Source organism: Apus apus, chromosome 2 (assembly GCF_020740795.1).
Source record: "Apus apus isolate bApuApu2 chromosome 2, bApuApu2.pri.cur, whole genome shotgun sequence".
Taxonomy (NCBI): Eukaryota; Metazoa; Chordata; class Aves; order Apodiformes; family Apodidae; genus Apus; species Apus apus.
In genome coordinates, this window is record NC_067283.1 from 23,317,273 (window position 1) to 23,344,403 (window position 27,131).

At 40.7% G+C, this 27,131-nt stretch overlaps 2 protein-coding genes across 2 annotated transcripts in view; both read left to right on the forward strand.

Annotated features, from left to right (window-relative positions):
• Nucleotides 1-15,305, forward strand: part of CFAP69 (cilia and flagella associated protein 69) — a 58,022-nt gene extending 42,717 nt beyond the window's left edge. The window contains 9 exon segments of the mRNA XM_051609742.1: nt 3,990-4,183; nt 4,280-4,371; nt 5,434-5,578; nt 8,188-8,261; nt 9,219-9,271; nt 12,005-12,112; nt 12,630-12,707; nt 13,634-13,757; nt 14,521-15,305. Of these exon segments, the coding sequence (XP_051465702.1) occupies nt 3,990-4,183; nt 4,280-4,371; nt 5,434-5,578; nt 8,188-8,261; nt 9,219-9,271; nt 12,005-12,112; nt 12,630-12,707; nt 13,634-13,757; nt 14,521-14,750 (1,098 nt within the window). The 3' untranslated portion in view covers nt 14,751-15,305.
• Nucleotides 15,306-16,017: 712 nt separating this feature from the next.
• CLDN12 (claudin 12) lies at nt 16,018-24,754 on the forward strand. Its single transcript, XM_051612204.1, has 3 exons — nt 16,018-16,107; nt 18,808-18,875; nt 20,753-24,754. The coding sequence occupies exon 3, from the start codon at nt 20,775-20,777 to the stop codon at nt 21,510-21,512; it is 738 nt and encodes a 245-aa protein (XP_051468164.1). The 5' UTR covers nt 16,018-16,107; nt 18,808-18,875; nt 20,753-20,774; the 3' UTR covers nt 21,513-24,754.
• Nucleotides 24,755-27,131: the final 2,377 nt, after the last annotated feature.

Genomic DNA, 27,131 nt, shown 5'->3' on the forward strand with positions numbered 1-27,131 from the left:
AACACTTAAAGAGAGATGGGGATCCAGAGGGAGCCATTAATGCTGTGACTTGTTCTCTGGAGACATCTCTCACCATGGTGTACAGAGGGAGTCACAGCCAGCAAGCCTCTCAGCTAGAACCCCTCAGTTTAATGCCTCAAGTACAAGTCCAGTGCCACAACTGCTATTCCAGTAATCTCATAACATTCTTAACAGATTTGTTCAAAACACTTGCTGCTAGATTTTACATATCACCCGTTTCAGAACTGCAGATGTAGTTCCCATGATCTGAAAGCATGACATGGAGTTCTGCTTTTTTTGCTGTTGTACTGATTTCTGTTCTGCCATTCACATGATCCATCTTGCCTTCCTCCACATGGTAAAACTATTTTGGCAGTAAGGAAAGGTATACTTGGAATTTGGGGCATTTAATGTAGGCTCACTAGAGGACAGTCACATCTTCTCCTGCTCTCCCATTCGTATGACTGAAAAACCTTCTGCTCTAACAGGATGATACAAGGATGTCCAGTTGGTAGAAATGAGAAGTATTTTTAGCTGAAACACAATATGTGGTTGGTCAGTAAAAATAACATGGAACAGCAGAAAAAGCAGGTCCTAATAGTCAAAAGAGTGAAAAGCTTTTTAATATAGTTTTAATCCATACCAGCAGGTGGAACAAAGAGGCTCATAAAATGGACTAAAGCTTTCTAAAAATACTACTAAAAACTCCCACTGAATATGATACTTCAAGACAAGAAGAACCATTTTGTACTGTAGTATCTTGTAAAACTGAATTCATTTGAAGTATCTTACTATTTTATTCATTCATCAAGATCATTAAAAGCTATCAGGAATAATCACTCTGAACGACAGCCACGCTCCTTCTGTACCTTCTTGTGAGTAACTCAGTTGCAATACAAACAGTTTGCTTTTTTAAGTCAGGGAGAGCAGTGTGGGTCAGCTGAAAAGCACAGAATTAGGAAACCAGATTTTGCATTAATTTTTCCTTGATTTTTTTTTTTTTAAACCCTAATTTGTTTCTAAAATCTTAGCAAATTGAAGCTTCTTTTAACCTAACTAATGACAATGTACAATCACATGTAGGTAGTTTTTTTAAAATGTAGGTATTGTCGTTAACTTTTACAGTGTACAAAATAGAGCAAAATTACAACAAACATAAAGACCAAACAATAATATGCAGAAGAAACTATTTTAAGAAATATTATAAGAAATTATTTTGCATATATTTTGTAGATTCAGTTTCCAAATCTGGTGTCCTAAGCCATGAAATGACTAAGAAACAAAACTAACAAGCAACTAACAAAACCAAATTTATATTCTTAAAATGGCATTGGACAAACTTACATTCTAAAAAATGACACTGGACAACATTCGTGTCCTAATACTGCTTAAATGTTCTGTTGGGCTATTTTAGCATGTATATGGCACACCACTGTTTTTTAAATTGTGGGGGTTTTTTGTCATGCAACAGATAAAATCCATTAGTATTTCAGTATTAATCATAGAACAGTTTGGGTTGGAAGGGATCTTAAATATAATCTAGTTCCAATCCCCCTGCATGGGCAGGGACACCTCCCACTAGAGCAGGTTGCTCAAAGCCCCATCCAACCTCGCCTTGAACACTTCCAGGGAGGGGGCTTCTACAATTTCCCTGGGCAACCTCTGCCACTGTCTCACCAATCCTCACAGTGAAGAATTTCCTTCTAATGTCTAACCTAAATCTACCCTCTTCCAGTTTAGAGCCATTACCCCTTGTCCTCTCCCTACAAGCCCTTGTAAAAAGTCCCTCCCCAGCTTTCTTGTAGGACCCTTTCAGGCACTGGAAGGCCACTTCAAGGTCTCCCCGCAGCCTTCTCTTCTCCAGAGGGAACAGCCCCAGCTCTCTCAGCCTGTCTCACCATAGCAGAGGTGCTCCAGCCCTCTCATCATCTTCATGGCCCTACTCTGGACTCGCTTCAAGAGCTCCATGTCCTTCTTATGTTGGGGGCTCCAGAATTGGACACAGTATGCCAGGTGGGGTCTCACAAGAGTGGAGTAGAGGGGGAGAATCACCTCCCTTGACCTGCTGGTCACGCTTCTTTTGATGCAGCACAAGACACAGTTGGCTTTCTGGGCTGCAAGTGCACATTGCTGGTTCATGTTGAGCTTCACATCTTTCTCCTCAGGACTGTTCTCAATCCATTCTCCAACAAACTTGTAATTTGCTTTGGATTGCCCCAACCCAGGTGCAGGACCTTGCACTTGGTCTTATTGAACTTCATGAGGTTGGCACGGGCCCACGTCTGAAGCCTGTCAAGGTCCCTCTGGGTGGCCTCCCTTGCCTCCAGCTTGTCAATGACTATTCTTTGGGTACGACCATCCAGCCAATTCCTTGTCAAACAAGTGTCCATCCATCAGATTAGTATCTTTCCAATGTAGAGACCAGGATGTTGTGCAGGACAGTGTTGAATACTTTGCACAAGCCCAGGTAGATGACACAGATGCTCGCCCCTTTTCACCGATACTGTGACCCCACAGTAAAAAGCCACCAAATTTGTCAGGCATGATTTGCATTTGGTCATGTTGGTTTCCACTAACTATGCTGGTTGCCACCAATTAATTAATTATTGTAAAGAGAAATTACTCTCCTCTGGTAGCTAACAACAGCAAATGAGGAAGCTGTAAGAAGGAACAGACGAGTATTGACATTTTCAGAAGAATGTGCTTTTAAAAACACTGAAAATACACTCATACTGCCTGGAATACTTACCTACAAAATAATGACTTGTAAAAGAACTACCTTGGCACTTTTTTCAACACTTTTACCCTGCTGATCTTACTAATGTAATGATCTACAAAAAAAAGTCTCATCCGTGACCAAGTAAGAAATTAAAAGCACCATAAGCCTTAATAAAGCCATGCACTGTCAACACTGCCACCTTTATCCTGAACAGCAGCCTCGTGGAAAGGCCAGGTCCCCATTTCCTGAAAGCGAGCCCGGCAGCAGTACGGCCAACAGGCCTTACAGGGCCACCTGCGGGGGCAAAGCCCGCAGCAGATGCTGTATCTAATCGGCAGAAAGCTTCCAGGCAGAACACGCTGCTGGTCACCGCAGGCCTTGCCAGAAAAACCCGGCAGCCCGGGCAGCAGGGCCCCGCTCTCCCGCAGGCGGCCCCGCGGGCACGGCCCCGCCAGGCCCCGCAGCGCCCGGGGGCGGGCAGGGCCGCGCATGCGCCTCTGGGCGGGCCCAGTCCCGCCTCGCCCGCCGCCGCTGTGCGGGGCCGCCGGCAGGAGCGGGGCCGGGGCGGTTTGCGCTGCCCTGCGCTGCCCTGCGCGCTCCCCCGCCAGCAGCCGCGCCCCTGGAGCGGGAGCGCCGACCCCGCCCTCTCGTCCTGTCCTCGCCACGCAGCTGCCCAGGCCCGCCCTGCGCCTCAGGGCCCGCACGTCCCGCCGCGGCCGGGCCGGGGCTGCGGGCATGGTGCGGGGCGGCGGGGCGGTGCTGCGGAAGGTCAGTGCGCCCGGCCCGGGGCCGGGTGGGGAAGGGCCGTGCGTGCGGCAGCCCCGCACAGGCACCGCAGGGCGCCGGGCTGGGCTGGCGGGAGCCGCGGCTCCGCGCCCGCCTCGGGGCCCGCCCGGGTCCCCGTGCTGCCCAGCCGCGCTCGGCCGGCGCCGCGGCGGGAGGCCCGTCCGTCCCGCAGCGGGGGCGCGGTGCGGGGCTGGGTGCTCGGGGAGGCACCGCACGGTGGGACGCGTGTCTGCGTGAGCGCCGGGGCAGAGCCTGGCCCCCTGCCCCCCGGGGCTCTGCGGGCTGGGCGGGCGGGCCCTGGGGACGGGGGAGGAACAGCCAACACGAGTCCTGCTAAAAGTATTTTGGAGGGTTACACGCTGTTGTCTGAACGTGCAGGTTATCGCCGTCAGAGAAGAACTCTGTGTAAGCACTTTAGCTGATGACTACAATGTGAAGTACGCACAGAAAGTAATACTGATCTGAAACTTACTGGTTTTTTTAGTATGGCAACTTTATAGATGATTTACGGCTCTACGTAAGAGGAGGAACTGGTGGCATGGGTTATCCTCGCCTGGGTGGGGAAGGAGGGAGAGGTGGTGATGTCTGGTTCGTCGCCCGAGAAAGAACCACCTTGAAGAGTATTAAGGAGAGATATCCCCAGAAACGATTTGTAGCCGGAGCAGGAGCCAACAGCAGGTGAGAAGAGTTTGTTAGATAAAAGTTGTTATATACGTTTTTTCCAGAAAGCAAAATGTCAGCTTACGTTGCTAAGCCTGGTTTAATTTCTTCCAGTGTTAAAGCGCTAAAAGGTGATAAAGGAAAAGACTGTGAAGTTCACGTGCCTCTGGGAATTTCAGTTCTTTGTGATGATGGCAAGCAGATTGGTAAGAACTTTTGCTTTGTTTTGTTGTATCTAGTAGAGACTGATAGGATCTAGCAGAATTCTAACACTAGGATGTTTTGAGGTGACACATGTAAAACGTGTGTGTTTTTCCTTGTTTGGACAAGGAGTTGAAAAAAAAAAATGCTGTAGAAATTGCTGGAAAAGCAAGGACCCCTTCCAAACATCAGCAGTAGTCAGTTTGTATCACTGTATGCAGCAGAAAGAAAATGGCCCTTGCAAACAAGTATTAAACGCTGGAAGCCATCCTGATCCTCCATGGAATCATTAATGACCTTATATAAATTATGTATGCATAAACTCAGGTCACTGTCCCTGTAGCTTTGCTGAATTATGACATTGCTTAAAAGACAAAGATCCTTGCTGAGTGTCAACATTTCAGGTTATCTAAACTACTTGACCATTTTTTACTCCTTTTTAAGTAGTGGTACTTGGTAGTAGTCAGGAGGATTTCTTTCAGTACAGTGCTCTTGGAATACCTCTCCGTGGTTCCTCTGCAGTTTCTCAGAGTTTTTATTCTCATACTCTTCAAACTAAGTTCACAAATTACTCTGATTTGGCTATTTTAAAAAATTGGATATATGCAAGAACTGTTCATGATGTTGGCATGTCAGCGTATAAAGATATTCTGGACTTGTATGCTCAATATTGCATTTTTACTTTTTAAAAATTATTCTAAGGGAGATAATACCATCTGCATCTTAATGAAAAAATACGGAGTTTGCTGTTGCCACATCTCTTATCAATGCAGATTTTTCCTTGCATTCTTGAATCCAAGTATTGGAGGCTTCAGAACTACCATCTTTGCCATATTTAATACACATTAGTGCCTGCCTGCACTTATCACTTCTCTTAACAGAGGAATACTGGGGTGTGATTGCTTTCATTTGTTTCCAAAGAAAGAAAATTCCCATAACCCTGAGTGCACTGGTTTTGCAAGAAAGCATACAGGAAGTTCTGTCTTCATTGAAGATACATTTAAGTGGAAAGTCACAACTGATTTGCTGCAGGAGATGTGCTTTTTCACTAGTTAATTTATTTTCAGGAGAGCTTAATGCAGCAGGAGAGAGATTCCTAGCAGCTCGTGGGGGTCTTGGAGGCTCTTTGGCCACAAACTTCTTTCCTTGCAAGGGTCAGAGGAGAGTTGTTCGTCTTGATTTGAAACTTATAGCAGATGTTGGCTTAGTTGGGTAAGTTCTGGAGTTTGCGAACTGACATTAGAAAATGAAGTAGTAAATTTCAAATGGAATTTAAGAAGTTTGAGACTTTGGAGGATGAGCGTTACTGTACATTTGCATTGCCACTGACATTACTTGCAGTGTGCAAAAATCAGAGTTTAAACCTCTTAAAATTAATTTTAAAATTTGGAAAGTATTGGTTAAGCTTTTGTGGATGAAGGGCTTCATGAATCAGGGTAACTCATAGTTGTTAATATAAATTAATTTAGCAATTGTGGTGTTTATCAAAATACTGTTAACTAATATTGATGAAGTAAGTAGGAGGTGCCCAACAGAGCCAAGAACACTATCCATTTTGCACCTTTGACTTTATGGTTGTGGTACAAGTGGATCCCTATGGTAGTAGTTTCAAAGAGAGTTTCAAAGGCTACATAACCTACTGTCAAACAGCTTAGAACATTGTAAGGAGGTAATTACAAACTAGAAGTGGGACTTGCATTTCAATACTGCTGCTTTACAACAATGCAAATAAATATATTTTTATTTCAAGAAAGCTAGCAACAAACTACAACTGTGAAACTATTGGTCTATGCAGAGTCTACTGCCTTCCCTTCCTGTCCTGCCCCGTGGTCGTTAGTCATAAAAACTGTAGAAGATGCAAAATGACAAGAGGTTTTAGGTGGAAAAAGTCTTAACTGGTATACCAAAGAATGGAAACTTGAAGACAATATAGTTTTCTACCTACATTTTTATCTTTTTTTTTAGCTTATTAGAAATAATTCTTTTAATATCAGATTTCTCTAAAGTTATATAATTTTCAGGTGTTCTTCAGTAATTACATTACAAATAATTTTTTTCTTGCTGTAGAGTGTGTGAAAATAAAGGAGTTTTATGACACTGGTGCTTCTTTAATCTTGCATTTTGGCTTGTTTTTAGCTGACAGTTTCCCTTTAAAATGCATTAAAAGAGTCATTATCAATTGATTAGAGGATTACATTATTTTCTTGTTGAGAGTATGAATCAGCCTCTGATAGTTTGTGGTTGTACTTTGATCTCTTTGTGCATCTTATTTTTACTTCACTAGATTTGCGAGTGGTTTGCTATTAGATGGGGTAAAAAACATACAGACTTGAGAAAGGCCTATCATGTTTGGGTACAGGTTGTGATGTGTGGTGTAGGTTGCAATTTAAACTTCAAAGAACATATTGTACCTCAGTGGAAACAAAATACTTATATGAGATGACCAGAGTAACTTTCTCTAATGTCTTCAAGGCACCTTTCAACATCGGAGTGCATTAAAACTACCCTCAAAGGTTTTCCTGCTATAACAAGAGTCATCGTGTCTCTCTTTTTTAAGCAGGCTCTGTGTATGACCTCTTTATAAATCTCCTTGATGTAATACTAGTCTTGTTTTTCATTAGCTCATGCTTTTATTATTTGTCCCTGTTAACAGGTCATGATTGTGCACATATTCAAGTGGGGACTATATATGGCTTCCTGTGTGATACATGGCTTTGTATCTTGTGACCAGTGTTCAGTGGCCTGTAGACACAGTTTTCTTTGATCTCCTTTGCACTGAAACGTGCTAAATAACTATGAATTTCACTGGAATCCAAGTCTTGTGTGGTCTCCCATATGGAGTAGGTGTTCTGAATAAGGACTGTAGTCTACCCTTTGATGTCAGCATTAACTTCAGGTTTTACATAGATCAAGGCTATTGTGTCTTTTACAGCTCAGATTAATCTTTAAAATAAGCATGGTTTATAACTTCAATTTTAATTTAATTTTCCTGTTTAATGGGTAGCTGTATTCCATGAAGAAACTTCTGTGTAAGCTACTGTATCCCTTAAGGAACATTTATGTTTCAGTATGCAGGTATAGGTATCCCTTGTAAAGGGAAAAGGTTACAACAGTCAGCTTCCCAGGCCAATTCTAGGGCTTTACTGGTATAGTTTTTGGTTTACATGGTAACAAATCCAGTTAGTCCTAATTTCAGGATCTCCCGTACAACTTTATTGCCTTAAAAACTGTGTGTGTGTGTATATGCACAAAGTCTCTCTCTTGCTCTTCTCCTCTCCCCCCATATAAATGCTCTTACAGAGGCTACATACACTTCACTACCTTAGCTAAACTGTAGTATAGATGTAATTGGTACTTAAGTTGTAGAATGTTTCATTAACCACTGTTTGTATACCAAAAGACTGCAAATCCAACCAATAAGATCTGTTTGTATGACAGGTTTTTAGAATGTAATGGAATTTACAAAACTATCTATAGTGTGAGAATTCAAGTAGATCTGGATGCTTCTGCTGTATTTCCATCTGAGTGACTTGGAAAGTTTTCCCGTAAATCTATTGCACATGTATTTGCACACATCTCCTACCTGCATCCTTGGGAACCATTGTTTGATTTAGGAAAATTACTTAGATTTGAGTTTTTATAAAAGCATAATAATGTGGGGTTTGTTGTTTTGTTGTTGTTGTTTTTTTTTAAGTGAGTAAATGAGACTGTAAAAACTAGTTGAGAGCAATAAGCTTGAATAAGTTAATATAGTGTATCTGATAATAAAATATACAGAAATCATGTGTTTATTCATGGGTAAACACTGACTTTCCTTTTAGGTTTCCAAATGCAGGAAAATCATCCTTGTTAAGCAAGATTTCTCATGCCAAACCTGAGATTGCAAATTATGCGTGTAAGTTCATACTTTTATTTTTAGAGCAGGAATATTTCATGAGAGCAAGAGATCTTTGACTTGGTTCACAGGTTTGTAACAAAGAATTGGGGAATACCTGTTGCCCAGTAAATACATTACACAGATTTTTATAACAAATATCTCAAAACGAGAACTTCTTGTTTTAGTGTCCAGTTCCTTTAACCATGACAGATTTTCATGTGTACACCCTCATTGTCTTTCAATGTGTAGATGCAGGAGGGTCTATTTAGCATTTATTTTAAGTGCAGCCCATTTTATGTCATCTGAGACTATCAATGTTGTCTAAGATCCTCAGTCTACTGAATATGCACCATCAAGTTACTTTGCACAAGCATCTTTCATGCTTTGGAAATAGTTACCACCTGTTCATGCAACAGAGTGAGATTTTGGTTTTGAATCTGTCCACTGAAAAATGCCATTTTTCTTATTTTTCTATCAGAAAATTAGCATTAGGCATCTGATCATTCTTTAATGAAAAAGCAAGAGTACAAGTACTGATAATTCCTACCAACCTTCTTGCACTACTCACAATTCTCTGCTGCCTTTTTATATTTTTCCCCTATTTGAAGAGTCCTGTCTCACTTTGTCTTTTCTTATTTTTCCTTATTTGGAAGCTGTTCCATAGTCTGTGTAATCCTTTTTGTGTACGAGACTTCTCTAGCCCCTCTGTTCCCTTTTTTGGATGACAAGAACAGAATTGCAGACAGTGCCAAGATTTGGTGAACCATTGGATTTTTTAGTGGTCTAATTTTATTCTCTCTTGTTTTGCTTTTTCTTTTCTCCTTTTCCAGTAATTCTTAGCATACCATTTGCCTTATTGTTTTTTCTGCTGCTGAACATCTGTTTAATTTAAATAAGAAGTGAGAAAATCCTGCAACATTTAAATATTTTGTTAATTGTGTTTTCTTCCCCTTCTCTTTTTTTCCTTTGCCATAGTTACAACAGTACAGCCTGAACTAGGAAAAATCATGTATACAGATCATAAGCAGGTAGGTATGAAAGTTCATCCTGGTTGTTCATTAAAGTTGTATACAACGAGTCGGTCATGTTGCTTAACATAAAGAAAAAGGAAAGTTGTATATTTTTTCATATGTGTACCTATAATGTATACATGTAAAATGCAATTATGTGGACCTAATGGAAGTTATGGAGAATCTTCTCTTATAAAGTAATAAGAAGAGAGCTTTATAGCCAAATGCAGTAATATGATGGTAATATGATTTCAAGTCACTTTAATAAATGGCTTCTTGTTTTCCCTTGTCTTGTTTCTGATTCTAATCCAGTTTTACAATCTTAGAGTTGTGAACTCATGTGTGGCATTGAGCTTTCTGTGTTCTAGCATACTCGTGTTAAGTTTAGAACTATAAAAAAATAGTTGTCTCAGAGACTCACCTGTTGTTACTTAAAGAGACAAGTTTTGTGCAAATTGGCTATAAAGAGAGCTCTGAAATAAGAGTAATTTTCATAATGGGTTTTAAATAAGGCAGATTTGTCCATTACCTGCAGCTCTGCACTAGTAAATTACTTACTTGCTCTGACTTACTTTTGTGGTTTGTTTTTTTTTTTAGAGTTTTCTGTTATTTTGTTTTTTTTTGTTTTGGGGTTTGGTTGGTTGGTTGGGCTTTTTTTAAATAAAAAGCTGAAATAGTTTGAAGTGTTAGTGATTGTCTGAACAACCAGGATAGTACAATACCTGAGAGGTGAGGTACCTGGGTCCAGTTCCTTTTGTGGTAGGCTGTAACTCTGGAGGACTGGTGGAACTACTTACTGCCCTTCCACCTTATTTTTTGTGAGCCCAACTCCACACAGTTTAAGGTAAAGTTGTCAGACAATTGTGCGATACCCAGAAGCCATTCTTCAGTATGAACTGAGGGGAGAACCTGTGCTAAATGAGAGTCTTACCAGTAGGTTTTGGACCCCAAGTTCATGTAAGCTTACGGCAAATATTTTTATTCCTCAAGCTTGAATCTTTGATGTGCTTTAGTTTTGGTTCGTAAGTGTATGATACATGCAGTGCTGGATTCATCACTTCCATGATAAAAGGTGAATGAATGCTAAAAGAGTTTCAGATGAGTTAGTCAGAAAAGCATATGTCTGAAATGTGAAAAGACAAAAACACTTTAACTTTCTGAAGCCCTAATCTTCAGGGCATTCAGTAGCTGATGCTTGAAGCCTTCATTTAACAAGCTTTAATGAAACTGTATATTAAAGGAAGTAAGTCTAGTTTGTCAGGTTCCCTGTAGAGATGCACACATCTTAAGGGAAACTTTTTGTGTATTAATTTTATCTCCTAGTTTAGGGTCACTTATTGTAGAAAACTGTGCTACAAATAAGAGGATTGTTTATAGCCTTTGAAAAAAAATTACCTGCTGTGAATCAGTCTGGGTTCAGGTCTTCTTAGTACCAGATCATGGAAACCAGCAGAAGCATTTATATTGTCTACCAGAATATCTGAACCAAGTGCTGTTGTGAGAGAGTACAAGTTTCTTTATGAACTCCATTAAAAATATTGTTGAAAAAGAACTAAAGTTGGGGAAAAACATGGTGATGATCATACATACATAGTATATCCAAACACATCCCACCAGGAAGTGGGTGTTTCTGTTCTTACTCTCTAGGTAATTTTCTCCATTTTAGTTACTCTGTCCCTGTTGCACATATTCTCTCCCTGTTACTAGTTACAAGTCTGTGGTTCATCCAGCTGTATCTCATGTCTCTCTGGATTGAAAATTCTGAAGCAAGGCTTCAAATATTTTGGAAATACATAATGGTTGAAAGTTAAGAGTGACACATGAGTGGGAGCGTAATGCAGTCACAGGAGAAAGCCCCTTTCTGCAATAGTTAGCATATTGGAGATTTTATTGTGTGCTGGCTTTGGGCATTACTTACCTGAATCCAGTTGCTGTCTAAATGGGTATTAGATTTGAAGACCCTACTTTTGCTCTTCTTTCCTTCACTATCTGTCTTAGCTTTCTGTAAGTTACTGAGTAGATATTTGGGGGTTTCAGCGTTCTGCTCTTTTTTGGTCTGTCTCAGCTCTTCTTTACAACTGTGTACAACCCTCTCAACCAGCAGAGAAAATGGCAAGATTCCTGTCCATTGTGGCAGTCTTTGCAGGACTCTGGTTAGAAGCTGATACACTAATCCAAAATCTCCTTTCATTTGAAGGCAGAAGGCAAATTGTTGGAGCTTCTCACACGCAGGAGAACAGTGTTAGGGGGGTTTGCGTTTGGAATAATAATCGTCTGTAGCCATGAGAGACAGGTTTTATTTTCTGTTTCAATGACAGTTTGAATTCTATATGAACATGATAGCCTGATCTTCTTGCCTTTCAGAGTCTGTTTTATTCTCAGGTAATAGGTAAATTTTGCAAGATCTCTGCTGAGGTATTACTACCCTCTATTTTCTACTTGCAGACAACTATAAATAAATAGACGGGCAACATGAGGAGCACAGTGTCTGTATAATAATAGCATTTTGTTTAAATCTTCTGATAATGGATTCTAAATGTTTTGGAACAGTCAAAGCACGCTGCTGGAGAACTCATGCTCTGCAGAATTCCAAGAAACACATAGTTGTAAAGGGAGTCTCAAAACAGATCTTCCTGACATTCTTTAGTCTGTTTTTTTTTGTTTATATAAAGTGATAGTAGGTGCTGACAGTTTAAAATCACCATTTTTTTCTTACTGGAAATGTTTTGTTTGAATCTTCTGTTTTATTAGATTTCAGTAGCCGATCTCCCAGGACTGATCGAAGGTGCACATGCAAATAAAGGGATGGGCCACAAATTTCTCAAACATGTGGAAAGAACTAGACAGCTTCTCTTAGTTGTAAGTTAAATAAAATTTACAGCTTACTGAAATGAAAGGCCATGCAGTAAATAATATGTGTCTTAGTTGGAGTGTAGTTGGAATTCAGGAAATAATTTGTAACGTGAGTGTTTTATGTTAAATATAACTGTTTTCAGAATGGAATGCTTGAAAGTCTGATGATAAATTAGTCCTTAAATAGAGTTTATCATTAAAATGTGCCAATTAATTTAGAGTAGTTAAGTGTTCCAAGCATAATTAAAGCATGGAGAGAGATTTTTTTTTTTTCTCTTTTCTGGAAGAGCCCCTTAAAACAGGAGGTTTAAAAATCAGACCTTTGAGAAACACTGTATGAGAATCAATCAGTTCGTGCTTCCAGTGTCTGTGATGTTACTTTGGGGTACAGTTGCCCTCTGTTGTTTACCCAGGAATGAAGGCATATATGTGGACATTTTACTGCAAAGTAGTTGTTGGAGAGTGCCTTGATACTGTAACATAATTAAATATCACTGAGCTTGTTTTTGTGCAACTTTTTCAGGTTGATATTTCTGGGTTTCAACTATCTGTTAAGACTCAGTTCAGAACAGCCTTTGAAACTATATTGCTTTTAACAAAGGTAAGTTTTCATCTTCCTAATTGACAGTTGTGATTATGTGTTGAGCTGAGAAGGAGATTTAGGTTTAATCAAGAGCTTGGAAATCTTAGTATGTCTTCTGTATTTGTGATAAAAGGCCAGGTATCAAGCTTAGGGGCCTCCAAAACTATTAAGTCTTTTTTTTGACTGTCCAGGTGAAACCGCTCTATTTTATTTTGGGCACAGCTGTTCCTTCATTAATCTGTGCAGCTTAAGGGATGTTTGTTACAGTCAAGTAAAAGTAAAAAGATACATAATTTTCAGTTTCCTGGTCTGGTAGCATATTAGGAAGTAGAAAGACATGGCTGTAGTTCTGTCCCTGCCTTGATGCCCTTACCGCATAGCCTAATGGAGATGAGATGTCAGGCCCCAGCTTTGCAGACATGCAGTGCTTCCATCTCTTACTATTGCTTCTCATAAAAATAATACATTTTATGTCATTTCAAGTTTACCAGCTCTTGCTCTAGCTATATGACTTAAAATTATTAATCTTCTGAATTTCAGCTATTGCTTTTTATTTTTAGCTTATTAATAGTTATTATTTTATTTCTGATATATTAACCATGGTATGTTAAAATACTTACGAATCAGAAAACGATCCAAATAATTTTCTTACATGTTTTATAGATCTGAACAAAACTCAGTCTTTTCATAGGGGTATGTTTCAGAATGTTCCAGCCTGTTTAGCCTAAATCTCTGTTTGAATAAAAAAAAAATATTCACTGAGTCACTGATCATTATTTATTCTGTCAGAGTGCTTTAATAACAACAAACTTGAGCACATGAGTAAATCTCGCAGCTGCCCAAGCATGAAAGACTATTTAGGCAATTTAAACAAACGAGAAAAGAGATGTAAAATTGAAGTAGCACTTGTTAAACTACAAATACTTATTCACTTGTCTTTTAAGGAACTGGAGCTGTACAAAGAGGAACTTCTAACAAAGCCTGCACTTCTTGCCATTAATAAAATGGATTTGCCTTGTGCAAAAGATAACTTGAATGAACTCATGAAACAGCTACAGAATCCTCAAGGTAAATTAACTTTCATTAATGACCTTTGACATAAGTAGTAATACGATTTCATCAGGAGTAGCTCTGCATTGGCAAGTTGTTGTTTGAAACTTAAATATTAAATTCATTATTTGAACATATGTTTTAAAAACGCTTCCTGCGTTTAGAGCTCTGTTTATATGCATCTGTGGTGCTGGCTTCACTGTTGGGGAGATATTTTAATAAAATCTATTCTATAAGTTCTTTCCCAACCAACTATGAGATGGGAGAGTAAATTTCCAGCCTAGGTATCTTGGGTAACGGTATCCTCCCTTGAAGGTCCCCCTACAGACACTGCTGTATGTACAATTTATCATGTGACTTTGGAAAAAAAAACAAAACATGAAAATTCTGGACAGGCCTATGTCAGTTTCCTTCAATTTTGCAGTTACATTTGGGTGAATTTCTTGCTATTTACTGGAGTGCATAAGGATCAGGAAGGCTTAAAACTGTCGATCTCTCATTTCCAGAGCTTGGGATTTCATTGTACTAATCTTAAAGGAAGGGAATAGATTTTTTCCTTGAGAGCATAAGTATGGTATAAATCCTATGTTAGTGCTTGTCTTTCTGAGACTGCAACTGTTTTTAAAGATTAATTAAGAGAATAATACTTCTCTAATAATTTCAGTTATGTTTATTACTGTGATTTATTGAGGTTTATTTTCTGAATTTAATGGAATTTTATGGGCTTTGTAGTGATACAGTATTTGGGGATTGTACTAAATCTTTCAATATGATTTTTCAGACTTCTTACACTTACTAGAGGAAGAAATGATTCCTGCAAAAACACTTGAATTCAAAGATATAATTCCTGTATCTACATATACTGGAGAAGGAATTGAGGAACTGAAAGCACGTATAAGAAAATCTGTACATGATGAAGCAGAGCAGGAGAATGAGGAATATCGGAAAAAGAAACTGCTACTTTTACAGACTTCAGAAGAATAACAAATGAGTAGAAGCTAGCATTCTTGACTGGATCCAATGCCTTTTAATATTTTTAGTATGTACATAAACCCATTGCTATGCAGGCCTTCCATTTAATTTTTGTTCCCTCTACCACCACTGCCCTGTTCTCTGCTCCCCACCATTGTCTCTTTTGCTTTTGGCACTTGAGTGTGGAGCACAGTGGGGAAAAGAACAGGTTTTTCTGAATTACTTTGGCTACCATCTCAGCAGAGTAAAGACCAAAGCATGTGCAGCTCAAAGCACTGCTTAACAACTGATGATGCCTGGAATATGTTTTGCCAGATCAGGTTAATGGAAGGAATATAACCTGTAGAGGTAGCAAAGGAGGAACATCAACCACTCTTCATCTTCTGACATGGACATCAGAAACACCAGGGGAAATGTCTGATGGAGCAGTTTTCCAGTGTCTTGATTTTTCCAGTGTCTGATGCTTCTAAGGTGAACCAGTTCTGCTATTGTAACAGGCATCAGATTATGGGGCTTCTGTTAGTTTTTAAGATCTAAAGGAAAACACAAATAAATGGCTGCAGGGGAGTGACTTCGAGGAGCACAAAAAAGCAAGGTTGTATCCTGTTGTGTTTTTTTTATGCCTGCTGGTGCCTACTGTGGTCCTCTTGATCATAAAATCCTGGTTCCAAAGTGCCAGTTTATAATTTGGGAGTCCCTTCTTTTGTGGAGTTGTCCCTATGAAGAGTTAGATGAGCCCCAGGGGCGAATGGATCACGACTACGTGTAAGGTTGTGGCCTGAGGCCCTGGCACTGCCCTCTGCGCTTCCCCGGGGGCTGACCCAGGCCGGCCGTGAAGCCCCCAGGCGGCTGCTGCCTTCGCTCACCGAAGCTGGGGAGAATTGGAAGAGGAAAGGCGAGAAAACGTGTGGGTTAAGATAAAGACGGTATAATACGTGAAGGAAGGAAATAATTAAAAAACAACAACAACAACAAAACAAGCAAAATGCAAAGCAGTTAGTCCCCACCAGCTGCCCTCCCACTGAGTGGCTGCTTGGGGGCAGTGGCTGCCGGTTCCCTCACAAGGAAGGATTTGAGGACTGCGCTTCCAAGCATCGGTGTCCCAGCCGCGGGGCTGGCGCTGCTCTCAGGCCTCCGAGCCAGGCCCAGCGGAGCGGCCGGCGGGTCCCGCCGGAAGGCCGCGCAGGGGAGCGCCGCGCCGCGCTGCGCGGGGCACGCTGGGAGTTGTAGTGCGCCAGGCGCCGCGGGGCGGGCTCTGCGGCGGCGCGGGACTCCAGCCCCCACAACCCCCCGGGCGTCCCGAGCGCCTGAGGGGAGCAGCCGCTCGGCCGGGCCGAGGCTGGCAGCGCGGCCGCGATGGAGCCTTCGCTGCGCGCCAGCGCGCCCTGACAGGAAGGTGAGCAGCGAGAGCCGGCCTGCGGGCGGGCCGGCCCCGGCTCTACCCCAGCAGCGCCCGGCCGCCGTGAGGGGCCTGCCCGCCCGCCCGGCGCGCTGCGCTGCGCTGCGCGGCGGGGGCTGTGCGCGGAGGCTGCCCGCCTGCCGCTAGGCCGTGAGGGGAGATGGGGTCTGCAGCCCTTCCCGGTTCATCCCCGCCCTCCTGCGAGTCTCTCTCGGCCGTGCGGCAGGTTTCGTGCGCTGCGGGTGGGGTGCCTTCCCTGTAAGCGGCTGTCGGGGTGCTGGGCGGGGGGGCTGTGTGTTCCGCTCCGGCCCCGGCGGGGCGTCATCGGTTCGTCCACATCGGCTGGTAAAATAATTACCCGTGCTGCTAGTTTTTCTTGAACCTCCCGATGTATTAGCTAGGAATGTTAATTCTAAACCTTTACGCCTGGATTTAATTTTATAGGAGTATTCTAGAACTCGATGCTGTGTGATTGATTTCTACAGGGAAAACATCGGTGGCACTGCTTCTGTATCAGTTACTTTCAGATATCTTGCAGCAGGTCAGGTGTTGGTCTGTTCCTTCTGGTGGTCAGCTCTCCAAAAATCATACTATTTTTTGTAACTGATAATACTGTTGTGCATAGCTCCAGAATGCATCTGCTTATAAATTGTGTTTACTGTGACCTCCCTCTTGCAGGGCTTTACAGAACCATGGTGGTTTCCAGGCTATGGTCGTCTCAAGGCCATGGAAGGGAACAAAGTTGGCTGAACTTATTTCTGAATTATGTCTCTAGTAGATGCCTTTTATTTGCTTAATTTTTTAAACTTGTGGGAAGTTAATAATTTACTAGTTTTTAACCAGTTTCAGCCAGCGTCTCTTGGTACATTAACTTGGAGCTGTGGTAAAATCTGTCCCTGAAAGAAATATTAGGATTGGGAACCTCTGTGGATCAGATATAAAAAGACTTGAGTTTTGCAGCTATTAAATATTTGGGGCTTAAGAAGCTTGAGTCTGGAATCTAAGGCAAGAAGGTTTCATCTGTGTTGGCTGAGGTGTGCTTTCTTCCCTTGGGCAACTAGTTCAGCAGTGGCTGAGGCCCCTAGTTATTCAACACCACCAGTGACAGGGAACAAAATCAGATGGACCAAACAGCTAGAAGAAAAAAAGAAACTCCATGTCTGCGGAAATTGAGATCTTTCTGAGTTGGTTATTGTTGAATATTTCATACCTGCTCTGTATCTGTTTATTACGACAGCTGGTAGACACAGGTTTTGACCATTTAATGGGAGTGACCCTTGGGCAGGGCTCAGCTCCCTTTCTGACACGTTTTCTGACAGGTTTGCCAGTACTGATATTCTACTTAATTATGGTGATTACTGGGCACTGCCTGGTATTTTGGCGTGTGACCCTGCAGAAGGAGATCAGGGTATTTACTTCAGCTTAAGTTGCTGCTAAATGCACAGAAAGCTTGAAAAATCCTCAGAAATGTTAGTGAATTAAAAACAGCTACTCCAAGCTGTGCAGTAATACAGTAATACTTTTTCTTTTTTGAGATCCAAACTCAAAAAAAAAAAAAAGATTAAACATGTTGACTCTGACCACTGCAGCCCTGCATAGCTAGTTTGCTGCATTTACTCATAGCAGTCTTGGTTCATTAACCTGGCAGTGGAAATCCAGTGGGATGCTTGATTTTATTGTCTGTGTGTCTGTGTTTCTGTGTCTTGTATGCACTAGCATTCATATTGGAGGACTCTACACTTGGAAATCCACTTTCTCATTTAGTGAAAAATATGGCCTGCATGAGTGTGTGCTGTATGGTCTCTTTTGGCTAGATGACTTGAGAAAATAATTTATTTGGTGTTGCACCCCAGAAGACTATTCATATATAAATGCTATAATATTCCAGGTTTTGATACAGGTCATTTAGAATAAACTCTATGTCCTTGTATGTATTGGTACAGCAAACTCACCTTTAGGTTGTATGACATGCTTAGGTCTGACACTGCCCAAAAGTGATTTTCCTGTTACGACCTACAGAGCTGCTCTTGGGTCTCTGTGGTGTGGATCCCAGATGTGAGTGTAAAAAAAAATACACAAGGGTATCATTTCTCTTCCTCTGGAAAAGCTGGACAGCACTGGAAAAGGCCTCACCAGTGCTTCCTGCCTTTTTCCTTAAACCTTTGTGTAGAAGTCAGGAAGGAATAGAGAAATACAAGTATATAAACAGTTTGGAGTCTGTATTTTGTTCTCTGACATTAAAAAAAATCATTGCACCTCTTCCTCCCTGCTGTTTAAGCACAGCGTGGAACCTGTCTTTATCTCTTATCCTATGCTTATCTGAAATAATACTTTTATATGACTTTACATGGATTTTTTTGCTATAAACATAAAATTCAGGATGTTAACATCTCCATGTCTTGGAACACCCGTAAGAAAAGGAGCTTTTTGCACACTTATTATCTGTTGCATGAAGACAGAGATGGGGAGAGAGAGAGAGAGTGTGTGCTCTGGCGAAAAATTCTGGAGGAACGAAAAAAATCAACAAAGTAGTTTGAATTTTGTTTTTTAAGTAAGAGGAACTTGTAGAAAGGTGATGGAGTTGACCTGATGTAAACATATCTGAGATTCCTTATTTCTGTATTACAGTGTGAACACTGTTGCTGGAATTGCATGAAACAAATGTGATATTGACTTTGTCCTTGTTCTGTCTCCTAGATCCAGTAATACCTTTTTTGCTACTTTTAAAAGTTCTTAAGGTTTCTCTTGATTTGGACACACCATTGGTAAGTACACTAGAACCATCTTAATTAAGAGAACATCTGTTTTGTTACTGCCTTAATTAGGGAACTGTAACTGAAGCTGTAATTACAGCTATAAAGCTAGCAGTATTTACCATGTGGGATGAGTTTCCCCTTATGGGGGGGTTCATGGGTATCTTATCACAAATTCACTTTTCCTTGATACCCTGTAATGGGAATGTGAGCTGTGTTCTGTCTTTCTCTTCCTACCCCAAGAGAAGCACTAAGGAATGGTCAGCAAACACAAGGTATGCAAGGTGGCCTATACACACCTGGCAACTATAGGGTGAACCTAGAGACTGAACTCTTCTGTCCATGTAACTGGCACAGCAGAGGTAATAGAAAAATACAAATATTCTCATGCTGTCCAAAGTCTTGGATGCACAGTCTTTGCCATAACGATGCATTGATATAGTATAGTTTGTTTTTTTCCATTCTCTTATATTAGACAATATGGGGGAACCTCATTTCTTACATTAACTCTGCTCACATTTTCATCATTTAGTATTGCAAATGAATTTGCAGAAACAGTGGGTTTCTGAAAATTATCAGTCTTGTTCCCGCTGCTTCTGGTTGAGCACTGTCTCAGAGTATGCCCTTGCCTGCATGGCAGTTTTATCCAGGGAAAGGCAAGCTCTTCATGGAAAAGCTTGAAAAGAGCAAATTTGATGCTATGTTAGTTTTACTCCTCAAGCTCATTTGTTATAAGTCCGTTTCCTTGCAAGTTGGTTGCATAGATCTTACTGCAGCTAACGTTAAGTGTAATATTAAATAAATTATGATAGAGATCAGTGTTGGGTCCTCCTAACTCAGAGGTATCCTGTTCATGACCCACTATCTGAAAAGGTTTCTACCATGAGAACAGTAGCTTGCCCCCACTCAGCTGTTCTTAGCAAAAATGTAATGCCATCTTTTTGATGAACAAGGTGCATTTTTAGCATAAGTGTAGTCATTATTTCTTTTCAGCAGTGCTTCTTTGAAAGAGTATGGTCAGCAGTTGACTGTTACCCACATACTATTGCAATCTTTCAGGGTTAGATGGCATAAGAAGTAAATACATGCCTAATGCTTTCTTATGAAATAAATTAGACTTTATTTGTCTATAAAACAATAAAGTGATGACTAACTGCTTAGTTTGCTACTGCTTGTCTGCTTCCAGCATACATGGAAGTTCCTTATCTGAAAAGTTTTCTAGGTATTTGATGTTTCAGGTCCAGAAGGATAGAAAGGGGTCAGATCTGATTTCCTCTTTTGTTGCAACCATGTCGGTATCCTTTCTGAAATACAGAATATATGTATATACTGTATATATGTATATACTGTATATGCAGTAGGTGGAACTTCTGGTACCTGAAGAATTGTTTTGTGACTTTAGAGAAATAAGCACAATGCAATATGATGGTTTTACTTGTGCAGCTGGGTGGTGGGACTGAACATGCACTCTCATACTACATCTGGGCTGAAGAGGGGGAGCTGCCAATTGAGGAGACATGAACTTCTTAAATCATGCTCACTCAGTGATTTTCCTTCTCTACTCAGGCTCTGTAAAAGTCCTTGTAGTGACACAAGATGAAAGGCTGTGTAGAATCACATGTTAAAGTGTTCCTTTTTGATCTTGAACACAGTAAATTTAGCAGTCTGTCAGCTGGGCAGTCATTACAGTCTATGAAATAGTCCCAGGTTTTATTACAGTGTGGACTTGCTAGTGTTACCTCCATGGAAGTGTGTAAGATAAAGAAGGTGGCAGAAAGTTATTACCACACAAGTTTACTAACCTGGCACAAGTCAAATATGGTCAGTCATATGTCCGTAAATTTTCACCTACTGATTTTTGGTTTTTATGTTTTTCTTCTTAATTACAGGAAACTACTTCTGTGGGAAAGAATGGGCTGCCGTGATGTCCACGCAGCAACAGTTCTGGCCTTCCTCAGTGGAACAGCCTCAGTAGCTGGACTCCTTGCAGCAGTTCTGCTTCCAAACTGGAGGCAAATGAGACTGTACACATACAACAAGAATGAGAGGAATGTGACTGTTTACACTGGACTCTGGATTAAGTGCGCTCGCTTTGACGGGAGCAGAGACTGTGTGATCTACGACCCGCAGTGGTACACTGCTGTCGATCAGCTGGATTTGCGTGTTCTTCAGTTTACCCTTCCACTGAGTATGTTTACTGCTGTCTCAGCTCTGTTTCTCTGCCTGATTGGCATGTGTAACACAGCCTTTGTATCCACCGTGCCGAATGTCAAGTTGGCCAAATGCCTTGTGAACAGCGCAGGCTGCCATCTCGTGGCTGGCCTCTTGTTCCTGCTTGCCTGTGCCATTTGTCTCACTCCCTCAGTCTGGGTCATTTTTTATAACAATTATCTGAACAGAAAATATGAACCTATCTTTAGTTTCGACATCTCTGTATTTATTGCCATTGCCAGTGCTGGTGGTCTGTTTTTCACTTCCGTCCTGCTGTTTCTGTGGTACTGTGCATGTAAGAGCCTACCTTCTCCTTTCTGGCATCCCCTCTATTCCCACGCCCCTAGCATGCACAGCTATGCCTCTCAGCCCTATTCTGCACGCTCCCGCCTCTCTGCCATGGAAATTGACATTCCTGTTGTGACACATGCATCTTAAGAAGACAGTCTTGGAAGCCAAGTTCTTGTGCTCGTTCAGACCGTGAAAATTGCAGGCTTGATTCTCTCTGCTGCCTTGCACTGAGCTTAATCATCTGTAAGGTCAAGTTTCCCAAGGTGCAAAGCAATGGAGACCTGAGTTCAGCAAGTCTGTTGCTGTTCTCATATGTTACTTTCTGAGCAACCTTTTTTTTTAAACTGAACTTACTGCAGACAAAATTGCTGCTAGTCCTGGGACAGTACACTAACTATAGTATCCACTCATCCTTTTGCTTACTGAGATAAAAGCAGGTTTGAACCCCTTTTCTATTTAATAAGCTAATACTAGATTCTGATCCCATTATAAGAGCTACATAGGTGGATGCTTGCACTCCGTGCATTATGCAAATGCAGGCAGTGGAACTGGGTGCAGGGGGGTCAATGAGTTTTTGTTCGTATAGATACATATTTTAAGATGTGATGTCTGAAAAGGGTATTTGGCAGACTAATTCAGTTCTGTAGCACTGTTCATTGTTTACCATTGCATACACAACAAGCTTCTTACCTTCTATGATAGAATTAGTGCCAAATTACCCTTTATTTTGAAATAATTATGAGAAAAAACCCAACTTATTTAACTATAATGTTCTTCTGTACTGTAATAACATTTTGTGCATTACTGGAGACTAGAAACTTTTGTGAATTTTATTTCTAGTCTGTTTTTAATAAGTTAGCAAATTTATTGGATCTATTTTGTGATTAAAACAAAAAACACTTGAATTTAGAAATTCCATTTAGAAGCTTGAATGTTTTAGTTGAAGGTCATCTTGAACATGGATTTTTCAAGTAGGCTTTTAAGTGTTACTCGTTTCTGGAGAAAAATGTCACTGCAAAATGGACTAGGAAAACCATGAATAATTCTGAAGGCTAGGAAAGACTATTTTGGAACACCATACACAAGCTATAACAACATCTCTCTAAGGGATTATAAACGTGGGGAGAGATTTTAAAATCTAGATTGTTGGGTTTTTAAAAATGTATGTACAGGTAACAATGATCTTGAGATGGCATTCAAGCTTTTCAGAGTTGATCTTGAGATGGCTAGTGGACTTTTCATGCTGTAGTTTATTGAATTACTGATTAAGACTTAACCTTCTCAGCCTTGTTTTTCAACACTGTTCAAGTTGAACTGGAGCTGCTTTAAAATCCAGTATTTCCTATACTGTAACCTTAAAACTGGATAAAGTTTCCCATTCCTTTTTTCTTTAAGATGACATTTTGAATAACTTGTGAGCTTCACAAGGATGAGGAGGGATTATAAATTCCCAGCCTGAGGTGTCTTAAAATAATTTTTTTCCTCCTAAAGTACAGGTCATCTCTGAGGATCAAAGGTTTTCAATATGGGCTTTGAAATTACGTGGAAATTTGGTAACAGTGAGTTGAAGAGTGTTACAATTAAGGCAAGTATTTGATTTGCTCAGATTTTGCCAAATTGAGATCTTGTTTTCAGATGTCACTCCAGTAAGGGAAGTTAGTTTGATTGGTGGCATTCTGGAGCTCAGTGAATATTTGTATTTGATTAATCCCAGAACAAATTTGCCCAGAACAAATGAGCTTTGCTAAAAAAATCAAAAAGAGTTCCTTAATTCCAGTTCTGCAAACTCATCTGACATCCTGAAAGTCAGTTTATTTTCTTTTCCATGCATTGGAAGTGGGAACAAATGCTGTGCTGGGCATATCTTGTTCTGTTGCAATAACCTGTGCAATAACCTGTGTGATGACTGTATATGAAGAGGAGTAATTTTGCCTTTACTGGTAGGCCTTGGACGTTAGTGGACTAGGTGAGGAAGCTGATCTCTGTCATGAAACCCCAGCATTGTCAGTAATGTGACAGGCCTTTCAGGTGGAGTGCTTGATTAAATTGCAGTCTAAGGAATTAACACTAGGTGATAAAGAACACTTAAGGAGGTAGTTCTCTAAAAGTTACATTATTTTAATACTCTCTTAGGTTTACAAGTTATGATGTTAGATGAACTATCTTTTATGGGAGTAGAACATGTATAACATGCGAGCCAGCTTTTTTTTTTTTTTTACCTCAAAATTGAACTTCACTTTACATTACTCTGGTTGTCCTATCTTAGATGCTGTTTCAGCTGCCCATATCCTTAGATGCTTTATCAGGTCAAAGCAGAGGTTCCGCTGGTTTGTAATTTCATGTCCGCTTGCTTCCTCATCGCTCCAGTGTCTTTTCTTCATTGTGCCTTGCTTAAGCTGTGAGTTGGCCAGTAAATGTTAGTTTACAGTCAGTGTCTGGTATGCTTTATAAGCCTGAATTTACAAAGCATTTTGATAATTTTGGAGGGATGATGAATACATCTCTCGGTGACTTTAAAAGAAGCTGAGTCTTCAACATCTCCAGAGCAAGAAAGGCAGCCTGGGAAACTCATGTTTTCTACAAGAGAGTAAATGCAGCCAGTGTTTTGTTCTCTACACTTTAAATAGCAGGTGTCTCTGACAGCTTCTTTGTATTCCGACTTTGATTTTTATACACTAAACATTCAATTAGTATTTGCTGCTGCCTTAGCTGGTAACTTGTTGCTTTTAAAATTGTCTTTTTAAAAGTCTGAGATGGATCTGAGTTATGCAAAGTGGGGATCCAAAAGTTAAGTGGATTGCAGCAAAGGTTTCACTTAAAGTCATCTTATGAAACAGACTGTTGCATCATGTTGTATCACCGCAGCACAGCTGGGTTTCTTTCAGCAGTGCTGTTAGTGTGAGTTTCTGCTGGACCTGAAGGGAAGTTAACTGGAAGTGCTGAGCTATATCTCTCCTTTACAGAAGAGGTGGCCAACCTGTGACATTTAAGCCGAGTGCCACTCCAGCATTTCTCTTGCTGAGGTTACCATCATGCCCAGCTGCAGGACTGGGCAGTGACAGGCCACCCTGGATTTGGGGAGAATGCAGGTATCCAGCATGTATCTGCCAGGGAGCAGCTGCTGTGGAGTGGTTAGTGCTCCTCCCTCTGACCAGCTGCCCCCTCCTGGGCACTTCCCTGTGTTCAGGACAGGCCCTCTGGGTCTTCACCATAGGAAGATTTTAATTTGTGGCTCATGCAATCAAAGGTTGGATGCTCTGGGGTTACAGGAATCTGTATTTTTTTCAAGTAATTCCTGTCCAACTTCTTAAATTGTGTTTAATAACAGTGTTGGTTCTTTTTACGTGAAACAGAAGATATGTATTTTTAATAAAACATTCTCATACAGATTCAGTTTATTTTGATTAATTTTGTGGAAAACAGTAATGTAAAAGACTTTACATCTTTTGATGTTGATCCTCAGACTTACCAGACTGTTTCAGATATCTGAACAGACAAAATATATTTTATATACTGCATTTTAACTCCCTAATTTTATAGGAGTGCTGCTTTAAACAGGAGAATAAACTTCTAAAAAACCAAGCCAACCTTTGCCACCTTCTGCAAGCTCGACTATTACTCTTAATATCCCATTATTTTTATTGTAAGCTAATCCTAAGAAATACTAGGATTTATTTTTCCTATAAAAAGAGGAGAGTGATTTTGCTTTAGATAAAGGATTCCTTTTGGTAGTGGCCAGGCTGCTAGGGATGGGGGCTTTGTCTTCTGGGCATAACAGCTGCAAGGAGATGTAAAGGCTGAGCCCAGGGCAGTAGAATTTGTAAATGGGAGGGTATGAGTGGTTAAGACTGTTTTGAGGAGAGAGACCAGAAAGCTGGACTTCAAGAGCAGGATGGTTGTCCTAGTTTCTGTTCTAACAAAGGTAAAAATATGTAATTACAGCTCGTAAGTATTTGAATAAGCTTCCCTCAGCACCAAAGAGTCCCAGAATGTGATAAGCAAACTGAAATCACAGCATATGAGTACTGCACAAGCAGTATGTGTCCTTGGGAACCACAGATGTTGAACCAAATGTTGCTGAGCACCACTTCTTGGCTATCTGCCATGCCAGAAGCTGCTGTGTTGCCACCAATGCCAAGGGTGGCATGTTAGCACCACAGCTTGGCACCCTGCAGCCTCTCTGTATTCTTAGCTATCCCATGTTACAGCTCCTCCACCAGTTAGAGGGTCAGTAGCCATTGATACTGCACTAGTTGTCTTCTCAAAGCCACCATATATTCATACACAAGTATGTAAGATCATTACACATTCACATTGGAGATTAAATAAATACTAGCAGTTACATAAAAAATCAGTTGTGTTTCCTAAAACAGGTCCTTGATGTATCTTAAGTTACTGCACTTTCTGGCCTACTATTCTAGAGGCTTCAGCATGTGATTTCTTGAGGAGCTTAAGCAGTTGTAAGTACTCTCTGTTACCAGAAGATGAAACCCCATTTTTTTTATATATATATTTATTTTTTTTTCCCCTATATCTCTTCTCTGCTTACTTATTCTGTAGCCTCCCAGGTGGCTAATCTGGTCTGCCTCCTGGTCACAAGCTCTGTCACCAACATGAGGGAGGCAGCGGGAATGCTTGAGTGGAAGTAGAAGGGCAAGATGGCAGCCTTAGGTAGATTCTTCATGAAGCCTTATTTTGAGACCTTTGCTTTCTTATTTAAGGAACATTATACATTTGAAGACACTGTTAGTTCTGATATTTTTTTAAGGTAGATTGCGTTTATCAATTGTAGACATTGAAAAATGCTGCATTTTGAGAAAAAACATCAAACATTTATTAGCAAGGCAAAAATAATGTTTCAGAAGTTTGTTCCCTTTTCTCTCATGTCCTCCTCACTCAGAAAAAGGAGGTATGGCAAGGAAAAAACAGCAATCAAGAAAAAAAATTACTTTTAATTTAATTTTAAGGTGATACTGCTTTAAGCTATGTATGTCTAAAGAAATCTCAACTGATAAGGATATTAGTAAGGATCAGAGCTAATTTTTGAATGGGTGAATGTACTAAATATTAACATTTGCATTAGTTTTATAGGTTAGATCAGAATGGTTTAGTGTTACCTCTGAAGACTTACCATGGATTACCATTATTGCACTGTTTTCACTCTTTGATGAAGTCAGCAACAATAAAATGCTCAGGTTCTGTCTACTGCTGTGATGAGGTGTTCTATAGACAGGTTGAATTTCCTGTCAGAAGTATCACCTTAGGAAGCAGCTGACAAGGAATTATGTTCTCAAAAAATAGGCTCAGTGGGAGGGCAATTTTAAAGTACAGCTGCTGATAAATCACTGCACAAATTTGGCTGCCTTCTGTGGTTGCCTATGCTGCTTGATTTGATTATACATCTCCCCGTGAAGGCCTTGAGAAGGTAAGCCCTGGCATACAAAAAATATTCACCTTTCTGTTCTTTTTTTAAACTTGAGGTACAGGCACCTTCAGATCTGACCTGCAAATGTAATTCTGACTAAATGCTGTTGATCTCCACAACTGCAGAAGTGAGGACATTTCCCTTGTAAATAATTCTGAGGGTCAGCCTAATGACTGGGAAAGAGCTGACTCTGCAAGCTTGGTGGCCCACAGGCATCCACAACACATGAGGTTTCTGGCACCACAGCAAATACTGAGGTGCTGGTGGGACTTTCAGCAGTTCTTTTGTCAGCTGCTGCTGGGTTACAGAGTTCATAATTCATAATGGCACATCTGTTCCAG